This window comes from Sitodiplosis mosellana, unplaced genomic scaffold, assembly GCF_009176505.1.
Source record: "Sitodiplosis mosellana isolate CC-2019 unplaced genomic scaffold, AAFC_SMos_1.0 Smas_scaffold_2, whole genome shotgun sequence".
Classification (NCBI taxonomy): Eukaryota; Metazoa; Arthropoda; class Insecta; order Diptera; family Cecidomyiidae; genus Sitodiplosis; species Sitodiplosis mosellana.
The window spans coordinates 8425131-8443730 of record NW_022595245.1 but is presented as its reverse complement, the minus strand read 5'-3'; the positions used below and the strand labels follow the sequence as shown (position 1 = coordinate 8443730).

The window sequence follows — 18600 nt, the reverse complement described above, 5'->3', positions numbered from 1 at the left end:
AATGATCACTGTTTATGTGTGTAAATATTAAAAAGTCCTTCGTAATAAGTTTACTGTACATAATGGATTATCAAATTTAATAATGTGAGAAGTAATGACATACTTCAGCACGTTCTATGTTATGTTCGACGCTTCATAATAATCATCGACTATATTGAATGTTAAATGGGACCTTATTATCAATCGTGAGATTGTTTCTTTGTGTATGTGTATGAGTGTGTTCTGGGCAAAATATGGCAACCGGCAACCAATTACTCAATTAGATAAATTATCCGGATTCATTAAAGAAACAAACGAAACATAATTTTAAAATCACTTTGGGTTCGATTTCAGCGTGTACCGCCGCGTACACCAATTTCCTGCATGCAAAAGGTTAAGTGATTGAAAACTAATTGAATCCATTTACATTTAATTTCCACGAAATTGAACGGCAAAAATAATGTTGATCTAAATTTAGTTATTGAAAATTGGTTTAAGAAATTCTATTATTCAAAACGTTCAAGAAATCCAATCAATGAAACAATCAGTCGAAATGGCCGGCCAAATGTAATTAGTATCGATATAACCAGATGAAAGGACAAACGAAACGATAAGTCGAAGCTAATCGACACAAAAACAAGAAAATTGTCGAATAATAAATTCCGTTTGATTTGAATGGTTTCTGGCAAGTGCTACTTTACTTTGTTTGTACACATTGACAGTTTTGATATATATCGACATTGCGCTCATGTGCGCTCAAAATTGTGCTGTGTCAATGGGTGCCTGTCCATGCAAATGCATGAATAAATAAATGCACAATGCAACGAGGAAGTTGTAGGTATTAATCAATCAATTACCTGTCAATAAATACAAACGCACAGAAATATCAATTGAATTTATTTGCAAAGAAAATTTTCATATTTCCGGATGCAAAACAAATCATAAAAGGGACACAGCACGGCCAGAGAATGACAACCAAAACAATGACAGAACGAAAAACATTGTACTCACTTTTGCCGCAATGCACTATTTACTTCAGACGAAACTTATAATTTCATTGCCTAAGGAAACATGCTTGTGCCGGACTGGCGTAGCTAGACCAAGAGCTACTTTGGTCAAACCAAGAGCTACTTTGAATAATAAATAACAGCCGTTGTACGGTTATTACTTTCAGTAAGTGTACAGTAATATTATTTTGATATGTGATGTACAAATAGATTGACGTCATTTTAGTAAAAATAAAACAATGATTGAACATTAAAATGCCAGTTTGAATTCATATTATTGAAAGAATCACCTGGAAACTGATGAGAGGACTCAAAGTTGAAAGTATTTATCAATGAATTGACATTCTACGTTATAGACTTTAACTTATGTATAGTCTTCGAGAAGCTTGAATTGATATTTGTTATGCGGCATAACTTCTGCCTTTGATTTTCCTATGTCAGAAACTCTAAGTCTATGAATTTGTCTCCTATTTTTTGATGATCAATTTCTTATTCATTTTTTTGTTTTTGTCTATGTTTTTGTTTTATTTTTAATTATTCTTTTTTCGCTGCTTCATTGCTTGATCAAGTTGTCCCAGCTTCGCTTAATCAAGTCGATCAATTTAATGACACTCCATTAGACTAATTGGTTATGGTTAACTTATCGACAGAAGGCGATTCGTGTGATCGTTTTTCACTTTTTCCTAACCAAATATTCAATCTAAATAAACATCCCAACAAAGGTGGAAAAAAAACGAAAAATGCAACGACTCTAATTCCTAGAGAAAGTAGTTGCTTTCTATTTACAAAATCCTTAATGTCTAATGACATTAATTTGGAAATACAAATGGTGTTCAATGGAATTGTTACAAACCGCAAGTGGATGGTATTTAATGTGTCCATCAATGGTTGTGCAGCCGTCGCGCAGAAAACAATTGGATTCATTGGCAGCCCGGTCATTTTCAAAGTTGTAAATGATAGACGCTCTCACATCAAAACAAATCACATTTTTTGGTCCGCAGTTGAATATATATTTATTAATTTATTTCGTGTGCTGCTGTTGGCATATGTGACAAAAATGTTTGACGCCTAACGAAAATGGTATAAAGAAACACACACACAACAATAGTTTCCTATGATTAGTGGACGGTAAACAAGGTGTTGTACATATTTGTATGTTAAAGAGCAATCTTGAGTAATTTTCTCCACACCTTGTTAATTCAAAAATAATGACTGCTTCATTACCACCAGCGACACGTTTTTGGAAAAATCGTTCGGCTCACCATTCGTTTGGTACTAAGTGCAGAAACAGAAGCGAGGAAAAAAAAACATCGAAAATTACACAAAACCACTTTCCTAATGAGAATGTTCTGAAATAAAACAGAAAAAAATTGCTACCAAAAAACACATCATTCGAATCAATGACATTTTTACGTTATAATTCAAGTTCAAGCTGCGGCCGGTATTCGAATGACACCATCGTTGTAGTTATCAAATTATTTTGAACTAATGATTATTTGTTGTCCCTTTTTAATATGATGACGATGACTTAATCGGCATTTACCACCCAAAATGTATACATGTCGTTGTAGCAATGTGCTCGCATTAGATTTGATTGTGAAGCATGCCATTGATGAGTATGATTGTCCTTTGTTTTTTGTTTCTTCAAATTCACATTTAGGCTTTGTATTGTTGCCAGGGTATAGCGGGTGTCTAATTAGAACTTGAACGATTGGTGAAATCAATATTGACACACACACGAATGAAATGTATGTTCATGACAAGTAGAGCGGTGTTCAGTGAACACTTTTCTCAGAAAAAAAATTCTCAGAAAAAAATGCCAACAAAATCAAGTTCAAGCATATGATATATTCAAACGAGCGGTTGTCAGTTTCAATTCAAAATCAGAACAATTCTATTGTTCGTTGAACTGTAATTTAATAAAGTTTTGAAGTTTAAAAAAGCAAAGCAGCAAAGAAAGCATGCGAAAAAAACTCGCTTTAACGACTTGGCTTGAAACCTCAGTTTGAAAGGTGTTGAACGACAAAAGTATGTGCAAATAAAGCAAAGGAAAAAAAACATAATTCTTAGCGTGTTGTTGTTTCATCAAGCGAATTTTTAATAGTGAATGTCGTCAAGTTTTCAGCAAGAGAACAAAAAAAAAAGTTTTCCATTCGTTCGGCTGCTTAAGACAAAATTTCTCAATTTTAACGATCAGATTTGATTTTTTTCTTCACCGCTCGGTTCCTGTCCGAATGGCACAAAGAAGGTGTGCATGTGCGGCAACAGTTAGCCGCGGCGTATTTCTGTGTTGTTGTTCTTGTTGTTTTTTCTTTCATTATTAATCAAACGCATTGCTACTGGAAGCCTATAATTTAGTTTTTCCTCAACGACCAAAAGAATGACGAAAAATCATAATAAAAATAAATAAAATGTGCCGAATTTGCATACGTAATAATGATTTCAGAGACGTCAGCGTATTGAATAGTATAAATGGTAAAAAAAAGAAGGCAAAACAGGAGGTCTTTACCCGAATACACAATTAAGATAATTTACAAATAGCACTTCTCACTCACAATTCACTCTCTCTCTCTCTCTCTCTCTCGTTCGTCCGCCGATTTAATTTATTCGAATAAATTTTTCTTCATTTTTTATAACAATTTTTCCTTTTGCGCTCGCTCCTTCTCTCTCGCTCTTGTTCCCTTTCATTTTCATCAAATATTTATGTTATTCCACAATAAATCGTCACTCAGCACACTTCACAAAGCAACTGGATTCGATTCAAAATAAAATATCACATTATAATTTCATTATGCAGCGTGTGTATATATGTATGGCATGCATATTTCGACTACATATTGGAAATTGAAATGACCGATAATTATAGAGAGCAACAAACATACACAAGACGAAAAAAAAATCCACGCATACACATATCGAAATGAAAACAACAATAACTGCAGTCGAATGAGAGAAAAAAAACTACACAAACTTTTTTCTAAATAAAAACGTAATCTTCAGAATTCTTGATATTATTTTTTTTTCTCTCTCTTGGCTGATTTTGTGTGAACAACCAGCAAAAGCACCATTTTATAAAGTTTACGCATAGCCAGAACAAAATTTATTCCAACATTTTGATTAATTCCAAGAGATAAGCTAGCGATATTACAGTCAAAAAATTTCCTTCTTTTCTTGATGTGTTTTTTTTTCTCGGTCGTTCGGTTCATTTTTTATTATGAACTTCGTTTGTTGCCAATTTTTATTATGCCGTTCGGTCGGTCGCTTGCTTATATTCTTCTTAAATTTTGAATCGTTGTTGAATCGTGGATTTTCTGGAGTTTGTTGCGCGCGCGCACTGCTCTGCTTTGCGTTGCGCGCGAGCGAGCGCGAGAGAAAAAGCTTCTTTTATGAAATTGGATCTTTTCCTGTGAATCACGATCTTAACTAATATGGCAAAGAGATAAAAATGAGCCGACTAAAATTGCTAACCTGCAATTATATATCATAAATTCAACATTTTCGGCAGACAATTGCTCATGTGCTGGGTTCTTCTTTTTTTCACCGAAAAAAAAACATCAAGCAGAATGAAATGATCATCGTTTCTTTTTTATTCTCTTGTTTTAACGGGTTAACGAAATTGATAGAACGCTGAGAACCATTTTTATGTCTGGATGAATTAGTTTTTCGCCCAAAATATGTTTCGGCTGCTTGTGAAACATAATTTCATTTCAACAGTCAGCCGAAGCGAGGGAGAGAGAGAGAGAGAAAACGGAGCATTTTATTGGAAATGGTCGCACAAGTGATACCTGATTCAATGTTTGTGATCGAACCAAAAAAAAAGAGAAAGAAATGTATTCATGATGTGTGACGTCTTATTTTTTGGGCCTCTCCCTATTCATAAGTACAAGTCATTTGCGTTTGATTGCCATATCAAGATGCATCAAAAGCTATTTCATTGTTTGGCTTCACAACAATAAATAAAACGTTCTAATGACACTCTGTGTGAATCCATCTCAACCATTGAACCAAACTGCAAACACCAAAACACACAGATCTGATCAGAATTCATTCGGTATTATTGTCGAGTGGCCCGCTTACTGTTGTTGTTTTTCGCTCTCTCTCTCTCTCTCTCTCTCTCTCGGTAGTATTCATTTAACCATTGCCACATTCACTTGGAATTTATAACCCAGTGAAACCATATCAAACCATGTTCAACACCCTCAGCTTCGTCATCAATTCGATATATATTCCAAGTCGTACGCATCGAAATTCATACGGCGATTTGATGCCAGAACAACGAACGAGCGAGCGGAGAAAAAAACTTGGGGTGATATAAATTGCACACACACAATGCGAGTCCACCGCAGCCACAGCAGCAGCAACAGCATCCAAGAAAGTTTGTTTGAACAGCAGGAAGGGAAAAAAACCATTGAGTAATAAAAATAAATCCACTTCAAAGGCGTTTTGTTTTGATTTTTATGTATGTTTCCCAATGGATTAAGCACTCTCTGTCTCTCACTTACTGGATGTGAGCGCTCAAATCAAAATCATCCCATTCCCGATTAAAATAAATGTCTTCGAAAATGTTTGCTTTCGTCAGATTGAGCAAAATACCGTGCTATACAGATACATACTCGGTTTTCAACCGTCAACCGGCGATTTATAAATACAGATTGAGTTGCATATCCAATATCCATGGCACTGTGATACATTTTATATACATGGAGTTGTAGTTGTTTTTGGTGTCGAAGCGAAACGTTATTGGTATTTTGACTTTATGACTTGGCAGAAAATGCTGAGCTGTACTCGAGCGCCAGCACCCGGTACAAATTTTGCGTCTTCTTTATTTTAGCATTATCTTCAATTTGAACCGATTTTCTGTAGATGGAATGGATGTTCCAGTGGACACATGCATACGATGCCCGGTAATAATAAAGTCGAGAGTTGGGAAAAGTGAACCATTAATAGCACGACAATGAGTACGAGTGTATGTGTGTGAATAGGCCAAGTGTGGGCAATCGATTACTTTTGATTTCACAAAAGAGGGATGCGACGCGTGTTTACTATTTTGTTTAGAAAATAAAGCGGAAGAGTGATTTCTTCTCGAACGCGTGCTCAATTTGAATTCATGATTATCAATTTCATTCGCATTTACTTAAATAGTGTCGTCATAAAGGGTAATAACGTTTTTAATTTTCCACTGTTTGTTCGCTCCTCATTTTATTGTGAAAAATTTGATCTCAAACATCAAAGGATTGAACATAACTAAAGAGATACAATATGTTGTTAATCAAACTCAAAAGATCTATTGTCTGCTCATACGGTCGAGGTTTTTTTTTATCAAGTTAAAGTTTATAAATCAATTCTAGCGCGTCTTTATGTGATGCCGTCGGTTTGAAATTAGATTTCTTGTGTTTTCATTAGCCTCAGCGAATCATCGATCCGATTTAGATTTATTTCGAGGCTCCTGATTGATTCGACGCTTAAAAACCCTACGAAATGTGTTGCATCGTGTGTTTCTATAGACGGCATTCAATTATAAATCCCTGGGCAAGAAGCTGTAGCTCCAATTAGAGAAGCTCCATTGGAAAATGACGCTGAAAAAAAAACATGAACGAAACGAAGAAAAAAAGATGACTGCAGCGATTCAATTATCATTAATCATTTTGCATTTATCACAGTTGAAAAATTCAGAGAAAGTCAAGAGCAATTTTAACAATTACATAATTACTTTGAGGAACCCAAACACAAGTATATCGCCATCACAAGTGGCCATAGTTTCTGCTCCTCGAAAGAAAAAAAACAACAACGACGCAGCCGTATAAAACCGAAGAGTCACTCAATTGATACTAAATGCGCATCAACGCAATGAAAAATGCTCAAAGGAATAAAACGATCGCTCTCTGACCGAACCGTTTGTCTTGTTCAGAAGTATATCAATGCAATACAAGGCAATGCATACCGTGGAAAAGCGCCGTAGGACGTTAATACATTTAGACCGAGAAAAAAGAGCGAAGAAAAATACAACACACAGTACATACCGAGCTCCAACACCGGCGCTATTCGCTTTCAATGCAATGGATCGTCTTCATAAGTCAAACTGCATCTTAAGTTAAAGTCATCCGTGATTCACCGTGACGTGGTCACATTAAAGAGTTCTGTTTTCTGCAAATGGCAGAAGAAAAAAAAACGTTGACGGCTTTGTCCATTTTATAGAAATAAAAAACACGAACCACTGGAATAATTTGCTAAATATTCTGTATTAAATTGTGGTATGGAGTGGAAAATTGATCTGGGTGACCGTATCATTGGATGTGATTCTCCAGCACCTTGATCTAAATTGCTTTTAATCGACTCGAATCCAGAGCTCCACACTTCTTCCTCCAAAAGCGGTGATTGAAAGAAAAGCGCGTCGCGAAGGCGCAACATTTTGAAAAATGAATGTCAATAATTAAAAGTTGTTGGGTTGAAAATGCGCTACGCGCTTTCAGCATAAATACAAACGAAAAAGTTCATGGAACCAACAAAACAAGTGCTGTTCACATTTTCAATCTAATAAATCAACCATTTGCAAGCGCTCTCCAGACATTTCATGTGCCGAGAGGTTATAATTAAAATCGAATCAAAATGCTTACGATTGTTTTTCTTTTGTCTCAAGTTTCTGGCCCAAGTTTTGCTGCGGCTGCGTTCTTCTTTTTTTTTAATCGAAACCAGAACGATAGAGAGCATGTGGAACACAAATCATATTTGGCGGATTCAATAAATAAATTTGTTCGAACCAAAATGGAGGCGCGAAGCAATAGAAAGTGATGGCGATGGTGGTGAGCACACAATCAAACATTCTCTAAAATCATGGTTGGATTTCGATGAAATTGGTTGAATGTTCATAGAAATGCAAACGCGAATGAAATGCAAGAATATTGTTGTTCACACCAGGATTTGGAGGTATAAATACAATAAAGATTGATGTTTACATCAATTATTGTTCAATTTTCACGTCAAATATTTTTTCCACGATTCTTTCTTTCGTGTGTCTTTCTTGTGCTGTGGCGGCGACGACGACGGTCGGAAACGTTTGGAGATGGAACTGGATTTGGTTTTTACATGGCAAACCATAGTTTGATGCGAATGAAATGAAATAGAAAGCGAAAGGGATAAAAGAAGGATTGCAACGAAAATCAAATGGGAAAAAACACATAATTCCAAAACATTAAAGCACGCACAACATGCGGATTTGTGTTGACTACAAGAATGATCGACGACGACGACGACGACGACGTTGTCTGAATACGAGCAAAGTATCTTTTGTACCTCGGGAGGTGTTGTGTTCGTTGTTGTTGTTGTTTTTTTTGGGCTTTCAAAGGAACATTAGGCACGGCCTTGGAAATAATGGAAATAATGTCAAAAAACTACTCAAATAGCATCTCTCTACCACCACCAGATTCTTAATTCTCACAATTTTGCCAGCAACAACAACAACAGCCACAGCAACAGCAACGATAACAATTTTTCAACTGGCAAATGAGCAAATGCCGACATCGTCGTTATTCGACGTCTCGTTCCGTGTTGCATGAACGCATATCTTGGCAAACCTCATGCGATGTATGAATTTCCGTGCACTTGTTTTGGTTCGTTTGTGTGTGATTCAATATATGAAAATCAGGATCATCAAAATGACTATACTGAAAACATGTTCTGAGCCGCAACCGGTGAAATGGCAGACCAAGAGAAGTGAAGACAAGAATGAGATGCACACAAAGCACGATGATTGACCGCACATCACAAAGAAGTTGAGACATGAACAGAATTTAAAGCAAAAAAAAGAAAACAAAGCAATTGATGCCCTATCACTGGATCTGCCGATGGCATGCAATACTCCTTCTTCTTTTTCATCGATCTTCTTCAGTTCTGTGTGTGTTTGTGTGTTGTCTGTGCGGCTGTTAAGTGCATGCACGTTTAGCTGCTCTTCAGCCTTCGCATGAAATACCGACATTTATTCACACTATTCTGTGTGCGCACAACAACTCTATGCTTAAGAATGATGAAAAATATTGTTATTTTTGTTATTGGGTGAAAAGCGTGTAACAGTAAAATACTATATTATGAGCAAAAATAATTATTATATTTTATTTTATTAAATTGACGTACATTGTCATTAAGTTTATGCGGACACATTTCAAAAAATCTATAGACACACTCATTCACTCACCGCACGAGTTGTACGGGTTAAATCAGTAACGAGGCTAAGCGAAGCGAGCGAGCGAAAGTGAGAGATACGTGCAGGAAGACAAAACCGATCGCCTGACACTCATTCACTCACTTAAAAAAAAACCCCAATAAATTAAAACGCAGAGAAAAAGCTAAAACTTAATCTTTCTCTCTCTCTCTCTCTCTCTCTCTCTCTCTCTCTCTCTCTCTCTCGTTCGTTTCGTTGTTGTTTTTGTTGTTAATAATATTGATTAACGCATATATTAGGCAACTCTTAAAGTTTCGCCTGTCCAACTGAAGTCAATTCACTAATTGAAATAGTATACATAATGATAATAATTATGCACGGCACAGAGAAGCCACATTCAATGGACGATATATCTGTAGCTGCGCTGATAATCTTTTCAACACTCAGTCGGATCAGGTGCGAATCTTTTTTTTTTCGGTCGTTAAATCGAGAGAGAGAGAGAAGAAATTTTGCGTTACACGATAGTATTGACAGCTTCAATCACCATCATTCGATTTATAATCATATAACACATAACACGAGTATGAAATTTAATTGAATTTGACATCAATCTCGGCAGCAAGTGCAACAATAAGAATTGATGTAGGCTGGTATGATGAATTGCCCATGAATTAACATTGATTTTACACTTGAACTTCACAAGAAATTACGTTGAAAAAATATGAAATTATCATTATTCTCTCTGCTCCAAATTGAAAACATTTTTTTTTCTCTGCTGTCCAATACAACGCAACGACTTTAGAAGAATCAAACCTGGCCAATTGCTAGGATCATTGGTTACAATAGCGCAATATCGGAAGGTGTGCTGTAAAAAGAGTTTCTATTACAAGAACCTCATAATTATAATGGTCGGATTCTGTATGTGTGTGTCTTTTATTTAGAAGACCTTCTCTCTTCAACCGCAATTGTATTGCAGAAGAATTCATCATTCAGTCGACTGTCAATCAATTACTCAATTGTTGTTGTGTGTGTGTTTTTTTCGCTCCTGAAATCATGGTCCAGAAAAGAAAATTGCCTTGCGCACCGCAACAAAAAGAGCGAGACTCAGTGCAGAGCATTGGTTGGCGCCTTTTTTCGGTCATGTTCAAAGAGATAAAAGAAAAGTTCATTAGTTATATGTGGGTACATAAATCTTTGTCGAATATTGTGCTGCTCTTTGGCCGTCAAAAGACGAAGTAAAAGAAAAGCATAGACGAAAGAAAATTGTTACATAATTGCCATAGGATTGATGATGATTTAATTTTATTTTAATTTGTTCACTTTTTATAGGGTAACTCACTGAACTCTCGCTAACCTTTTCATAATTTGTGAACGCGCTATTTTCTCTCTCTCTCTCTCTCTCTCTCTCTCTCTCTCTCTCTCTCTCTCTCTCTCTCCCTCTGAGAGAAGATCTCAACGCGAAAATAAGACTGAAAAACCGCTCAAAGTACTGTAAACGCATTTTCCTTGCTGATGATTTTATGATTTTTTTCGGTGGATTTTTGAGAAGAAAAAAAACAACAACGTACGGCTGAGATAAATGCGCACATAAATGTCGGCAAAGCAATAATTCAGGGCGCAAATCAATATTCCAAGGCTGTATGTATTGAAAACAGATATACATTTATGTATGAAGCCGCGGTGGTGCATGTACGATGATGCGGCTGGCAGACAATGAAAAACGATTTTAACATTCGGCAGTTGACATTTTGGTGTATACTTTAGATTCAAATTTGAAACACACAAACGTAATGATAAAGAGACCGCTTCGCTTTGAACTTGCACACACCACACACACACTATAAACACAGCGCGGTGACACGTGCATGGACACATTTTGTATACGAAATTTTTCGTTTGAACTAAATTTCCCATTCAGCTTATTCGAAACATGAAAATTATTTTCCAAATAAAACCCAAGACTCAAAAGCGGAAAATTCAAATTGTATTCAGATTTCAGTCTCTCTCGCTCTTCGTGCCGAAGTATTTGAGTTGTGCACGCAAGAGATCTCTTTAGCAATGGGATTCGATTCAAACACACACACACACATAATATAACGATGCTGTTATATATACATATATCTTTTGAAATGTGTTACACACAGTAACAGTAGCCTAGCGCACTCCATTGGGCCAGCCTTTGTTGCCTCATCAGCATACGGATTAGTATGTAATTTGTAAAATTGATCTGCGACTGCGAATTGTCTTCTGAAACTAACTACACTCGTACTGCTTACGCTCTGCCATTTCTGAAAATTTAAATAATATGCAAATTCATTGAACAATTTAACTTGATTAAATAAAGAATTGATTGAAAGTGCGTATAATTTGATCTGGTAACAAGGCCAATGTGTATTGTGTGTGTTTCATCTTAACCGACGGAATAGCGTACATCCTAGCAAACGGTGAATCATTACTTCATCATATCCTTTCTCTATGCTTCAATTACCGCAGCTCTACACTTGCGGGCTAATGACTTGCTACATGTCGTTTTTATTTCGTTTTGTTACAATTTTCAACTTCGAGGTGGAAAAATGTCGAAAATTAAAAATCATTAAATAAATTTCGGCAAACCGTGTGCCCAACACAAAGGAATGTCTAGCGTAATTTCAACAACACCGAAGCTATAATTATTTGTCGCTTATACACTTATAATTCATGATTCACCAAAAAACTGGAGTGAAAAGCGTTTCAAGTTTTCACCCGAGCATATTTTTTCCGTTCATTTCTTTGGTTTTTCAATGAGTTTAGCTAACATGACGTCAGCAAACGCATATCTGTTTGATCTTTACGGCTTTAGAAAAAACAACACTGATATCTATGGAAGCGGCGCCACAAATTGGAATCATTTTAGCTCCGTTATGACCATTCAACAATCCAGAGTTTGGCTGCGAAAGAACGAGCGATAGAGGAGGAGAGAGAGAGAGAGAGAGAGAGAGAGAGAGAGAGGGTGAGCTTTATACACATCACAAAAAGTATACACTTCTTTAGCCAAAATTATGAGTGTTATGCTATTGTTCATCATCGCTCATTACCAATTTACTTATTCTATAAGCACGAGCAACTCTTTGATTAACTCTTTTTTTTTTTCATATATTTCTTTCACGCTGATGACGTGAAAACATGATGCAAGAGCGAAGGGAAAATACAACGAGAGAGCGGGAGAGATCTGTGAAGTGCGCGTGTCATATTAACTTTGATTACAAAAATAGCTGAAAATGACGGCAACCATAATAACTAAATAGCACTACAATTTCGGTTCATTGAAATTTCTTTTTCATCGAAAATGATTAAAAACGCTTTCGATTTAATTTATTAACAGCTTTTGATGATGGCCAAGCATTTATTGAAACAATATTCAATTTTGTTCCATTTCTGCTGCATATATTCAATTTGGTGGAATTTTTTGATTATAGTGTATTGACATTTCTTGCTTTCTTCACGAACAAAAAACGGGAAAAAAATGCTGCGCTGAAAAGCGGTCACTTAGATTCGTCAGGGTGATTAGGTTGGACTAACACAGTAGAGTTTTTTTTATTCTCGATTCATTGAAGTGTGAATTAATCGTTAAATCAGTAGCATGGATTCAGAACGCTCAATTCATTGTACTGCGTTTTTGTGTGAAATCAAACAAACACGTGTGCCTCTCGCATTAGTAATTTATACAATGGAAAAAAGGGTCCGCAATTTGTGAATAAATACCAACATTTTGGATATACATTTCAAAACTCTGCGAATTCTTTAGTCTTTCTCTGATGGAAACGACTTTTTTATTGAGTGAAAATAACAATAACCATAAATTTTCGGCGATTTTTACACAACCGCCGACGACACCCATCACAACATTTCGATTGGTGATAATATACAGAATACATTTCAGTGAACAATGAACATGCATCAAGAATGAATAAGAACATTTTTTATTCAACTTTTAAAATCACACAAAACTACCCTTTTCAATTGCGCATCCACTGCATCATATCTTCCAGACATTCATTCAATACCAACCAAGATTATACATGTATTGACACAACACCAACCCGGTTGGTGCAACCGTTTGTTTGTCCATTTATTTAATAGTTAAAGGAGATGTTTCGGAAATCCTTCATATTTCCGCCCAGTTTCCCATGACGAAGTGAACATCTTCATTTTTTCCGGTCGTTCATATATTCGATATAAGTCTGTCTTTTACAGACTTATAACTGTTTTTTAACCATTCGAAATTATTTCGAAGTAAGCCATCGGCGCTTTGATTTCCCCCCAAAAAATGAAGGAAACAACCGAACAATCGTTCGAGTTGCTGATGTCTTATTAATTGCTTTTTCTTTCATGAGCAAAAACAAAATATCAAATTCAATTAAATCCATCGAAAAAAGAGTAGAAAAAAAGCGCACTATATAATTTTCTACATTCAAAAAAGTAATTTTCCTAAATATTTTATCGTTTCTAGTTTTTATATTCATTTACTTTTACAGTTTGTCATAAAATTTGATTCCTTTTTGTTTCAGAAATAATTATTCGACAATTTTAATAGCTTGAAATGGGTAAATGAGTCACAACAATTTTTTTTTTCAAAACCATTCGATTGAATCGATTTCTTTTTTTTCTTCTTTGATTTCAAATGCAGTTAAATCAATCTGTATTATTATAGTATCACTATACTCTGGAATCAATCAATACAAAGCTCTAACAAACCAATCCAACAAATTCCAATTTGAGAGAGACAAAAAAATCATTTTTAATTTATCGAAAAAGATTTTATTTAAAAAAAAAAGAATGTCTTGTGTGGCTGTGGATTCTTTTTAATGTATTATTAATGAAGTTTCCTTTTTTGAAACCAACAAGCTTGATTAAAATGTCCAAATAGAAAAAAAAGTAAATAGAGAGGGATAAAAACGCGTCGAGGGTGATCAATGCTTTATTTCAAGCACTTTTCATCATCAAATCGAACCTAGTGAAAACTTCGAAATACGCTCGTAATTACTTGATTTTAATTGATGGAGCAATACAAAAGGGTGACATACAAGTAGTTATTTTCTTTAATTATCTCGCGATGAAAGCAGTTTTTTTCGAAATCATATTCTCTTTTTGTATTTTTCCATTTGAAAAAAAAGAGCTGCCACGAGTTTTGTGTTGCTCAACACACGCGATACAATGAAATGTAAATAAAATTTATTGATAACCGGCCGAAGTAACTCGAAATGGAAGCAGCAGCACCAACCAACCAGCCAGCCAAAGACGCTACAATTGTCACGAAGTTTCCATTGTCGTGCTAATTAGAGATTTATTGATTGACTAATCACTTTGTGCTTACACTATTTTTCCCAAGCCACTCTTCATAATTGATATGTCCCATGAATTTTTGGACATTTTGATCCAAGGAAAATAAAATTGTTCAATTTTTTTCCGTGTCATGTTCCAAGTAAGGATTTAATAAACGAAAGGATTTTCATTGGAACTGAGGCTAGCCTGTAATTATAGACTTGGTCACAATTTACCACTGGACGTGTTCTCCACTTTATATCATCCCACACATTTGGTATATTTTTTGTTCGAAATACCTTGAACGATGGTAATAACACACTTATCGGACGACTAAAACGGTTGTATTGGGTCTTCGATAAGAGACGAATATATACGAAATACGAAATATCACCTATGTCATCAATTCAAGCGCATTTTGTAAACTGTGTAAGTGTAACGTTTATATTGGGTGTGGATTGAATGCTTTAATTGCCGCCCATCCAAATTGAATTCCTCAATACCAATCCAATGTTGTGGAAAATTTTCGAACCATCTTTTTTTTTAATTATTTACATTTTTGTGGAGCTCGTGAACAACTAGCATAGGTTTCTGTAAGCGTTTTTGAAATACGCACTGCGGTCAACAATCTTGATAAGAACGCACTTTAAATTTTCTATAGCGCGCAATTGATTCAATGAAAAAGATTCACTTTGAGAATGAACGAAGTCAAGAACGTCGTTTGCTTTGAAGCCATAAAATCGCGGTCAAAACACAGAACTTTATTTCTTAAAATATAAACGCTATGGGAAGGGGAAATCCAATGTAAAGAAAGAAATTCATGGAAAAGGATATTGAATTCTTCGAACAAAGTTTTTTTATTCCCTTCATTATGCATTTTCAAACTTCGAATACTCTCTCTGTTTTCATTCACATCGATATGAAGTAAGACGCAAGTGTACTCTCAAGAAGGCAGTATATCTCGAAAGCAGTTCTCGATGGAGAAGGTTGGCTTATTTTTCTCGAGAGTAGGTTTTCATCTGTTTTGAATGGGCTATAATTCAGACTTTGAGTCGCAACTTTCAATCCGAATATACTTTGATATGACAATGTAAGTATAATGTTAACGTTTTTATTATTTTTTCCAAATGTACAACAAGATCACAGCCGATGATAATAAATGCGATTATGAATGAGTGCAAAAAATCGGAATTCCCATGCGTGAGATAATGTGGTGAAAATTGATCAAGCAGGTTGCAAAAGGGAATATGTTGAGTCAACAAATTGATTAATCGTGAATAAAATATGTTTGTGTTTGAACATCTTACGATCTTCTATGTGAATGATAGGCTGCGTGATGTGTTGTATAGGTTAAAAAGGCAAACCTTCATCGAAAAAATGTAAACAATTGATTTGGTGAAATTTTGAAAATTCCTTTTAATTGTAGACACCAATCAACGTGCGACATCCTACATGGATCCTTGACTTGGCTTTGGTAATCTCTCACCTTGACTTAGGAGACGAAAATTCTCCCGTTGAGTTCAAGGAATAATATTAGTATCGCGTAACTTGGACAACTTTCTCTCATTTCAATCTCATTCGAAGCATGTCGGATGCCAAACATCGTACGATAATCACCATACCCACTGCTTTGCAATGAAAATAAATGTAAATCAGCCGAAAGTATTCTAAGAATTTTTTTGTTTGTTCACCGTTTTATTAATCGGACGTCAATTTTTTTACAGCTTGACCTTTGACTGGCCATTATCACTTGAACGGAGTATAAATAAACAAATCATTCGCCGATTGTATTTAATATGCAAATTAGCATCAGTTGCGTTTAGTTCAAAGTGTGTTCTATGCTTGAAAAGATGTTTTTTTCGTGGATATTTTTGGGATTCGCAATTAGCTCTATAAAAGGTATTTCTTTCATATTCCAAAAAAAAAGCAAACAATTTGGTAATCTTTCTTTTGTTTTCCAGCTGACTGCATTCTTCCCTTACCAAGATTCCGTTTTTTCAATCCATTGATATTTTCATCGGAAGGAAATCTTCTAAAAACTGATAGTTTTGATGAACATGATTTGAGCATCACCGTTCCAGTCAACAAAGAAGTGACTTTGTCTTGTGCTCCAAATTACTTTAAAACGCCCAGTTTGAATGATTCCAAAACTTTGACAGCAACATGCAAAAGTGGTGAAATTTTTGGTATGTTCCAGCTTTTGACTTGTGCTTATAAACATCAATTTGATTAAAATAATGTTGCACTGTGTTATCAATCTCGTCAGACTTAATTTTAACGAAGAATAGTCTAATACAATTTAATTTAATTTTCCCAACAGAAGTGGATGGTGTCGACAAAAATTGGCTCCTTGATTTGGGCTGTGAAGTGCGACCAGTTGAAGAGGTTATCAAGTCAATTCCTGGATGTCCAGATGAGGCAACATCCGTCGAATTTGGCTATGAAAATCCAATCAAAAGCAAAACCCAATTGATTGGCGAAGCATGTTACTCCGAGAAGGAGGGTCGAACTATTTTTGTTCACACAAAATTTATCAAGAATGGCAACGAAAAATACGCTGAATTGGACACCGAAAATGTTAATTATTTGGCACAAAAACACCCTGAATCTCAGTACAAAATTAATTTTCTAGTAGCATCTCGTATGGATGCATTGAATGAACGCCTTGAAAGGCAGTTATCTACTAAAAAAGTTCCGTTCCTTGCACCACGTCACTTCATCGACTTACCAATATGGCAAAACGGGCAACTTTATTCAACGCTTAAATTGGGATGGAACTATGCCATTTCAAATGGTTTTGACTATTTAGCGAACTATGACTTGATACTGAAAGATATTATGGGTTTCAGTGAGTTGAAAAATTTCGATTTGTATATGGGAACGCATTCAAAACTATCGCTAAAAACTAAAGAAGAAGATGTTGTGGACATTTATGTGCTACCAAATGAACAAAAGTATCCAGTACCGAAGTACCTATGGATTGTTGTGACTACGGAATCTGGAAAAGGTGCTGGTTTCTTGATTTCGAACAATATCGATGCAAAACCAGATGATGTAGCGGCTACAGCACCGTGCGAGAGCAAATGTGCTCAAATGACATGGATGTCGAATTTATTGAATGGAAACGCATACAAAAACCCCACAAATGGATATGTCTATTGCTGTGAAATTAACAAACTCATGAGAGTTGTTACCGAAATGCCATCATTGGAAGGAAGGTACACTTTGTTAGCTGGAAGAACCACTCATCGACAATTTGGCGACATATAAACAGTGTGCACCAGCCCCGGTGAGCTGACTAGATAAAATCAAACTGAAATCAAACTGAAATCAAGATTCCCTGAAATATTTTAGCATACAATTTTGGACGTAAACACATTTTGAATAGAAAAAGCATCCGTTTACAGTGGATCTTTTACACGATATCATTTGAAACTTTGCGAGTATAATAATAGATGAATTTATCCCAAATCAGTAAAATAAAAAAAAACGAATCAAAGATGGACAAAAAAAATTGAAAATAAAGCAAAATAATAATTAAAATTTGTCATCGGAAAATAAATAAAAGAATATTAAAAAAATAAGTACTGTTCCTTCAAACTGTGCCTTCTATTTTCTATTTCAAAAAAGTGGTCAGATGCAATTAAAAACAAAATTGATATAAAAGTTGGAAAAGACGTTGAATTGCAAGGAGACCAAAAGTTAGATGCGCTAGAAAGTTTAGGTCCATACATTGGGCAGAAAAACAAAGCCGAATGTTTTGTTCACTTCTTAAATACACCGCAAATTTGTTTGGACGAACAATTATTAATATTTTCTTCAAGTTTTGAATAGGCTATAATTCAGAATTCGATTCTAAACTTGCAATCCGAATATACTTCGATATGGCAATTTAAGTAATCTTTAGAACAAGATCACAGCCGATGTCAGTAAATGCGATTACGAATGTGGACAACAAATCGGAACTTCCGTACGTGTAACCGAATTGAAAACCGAAAGTGTACATTATTTGGCTTAAATACACCCTGGATTTCGCTACAAAATTGATTTTCCAGAAGCATCTCGTATAGTTTGAATCATTAATCATTGAATGAACGCCTTGAATGGCTGTTATTGCTAACATTTAATTAAAATATGTTATTCGAATAGAACTAAAAA

At 35.3% G+C, this 18600-nt stretch overlaps 1 protein-coding gene across 1 annotated transcript; it reads left to right on the top strand.

Annotated features, from left to right (window-relative positions):
- Nucleotides 1-16191: 16191 nt before the first annotated feature.
- On the top strand, nt 16192-18042 carry LOC129565448 (uncharacterized). The gene is made up of 3 exons (XM_055440389.1): nt 16192-16341; nt 16404-16628; nt 16763-18042. The coding sequence occupies exons 1-3, from the start codon at nt 16281-16283 to the stop codon at nt 17710-17712; spliced, it is 1236 nt and encodes a 411-aa protein (XP_055296364.1). The 5' UTR covers nt 16192-16280; the 3' UTR covers nt 17713-18042.
- The last annotated feature ends 558 nt before the right edge of the window (nt 18043-18600 follow it).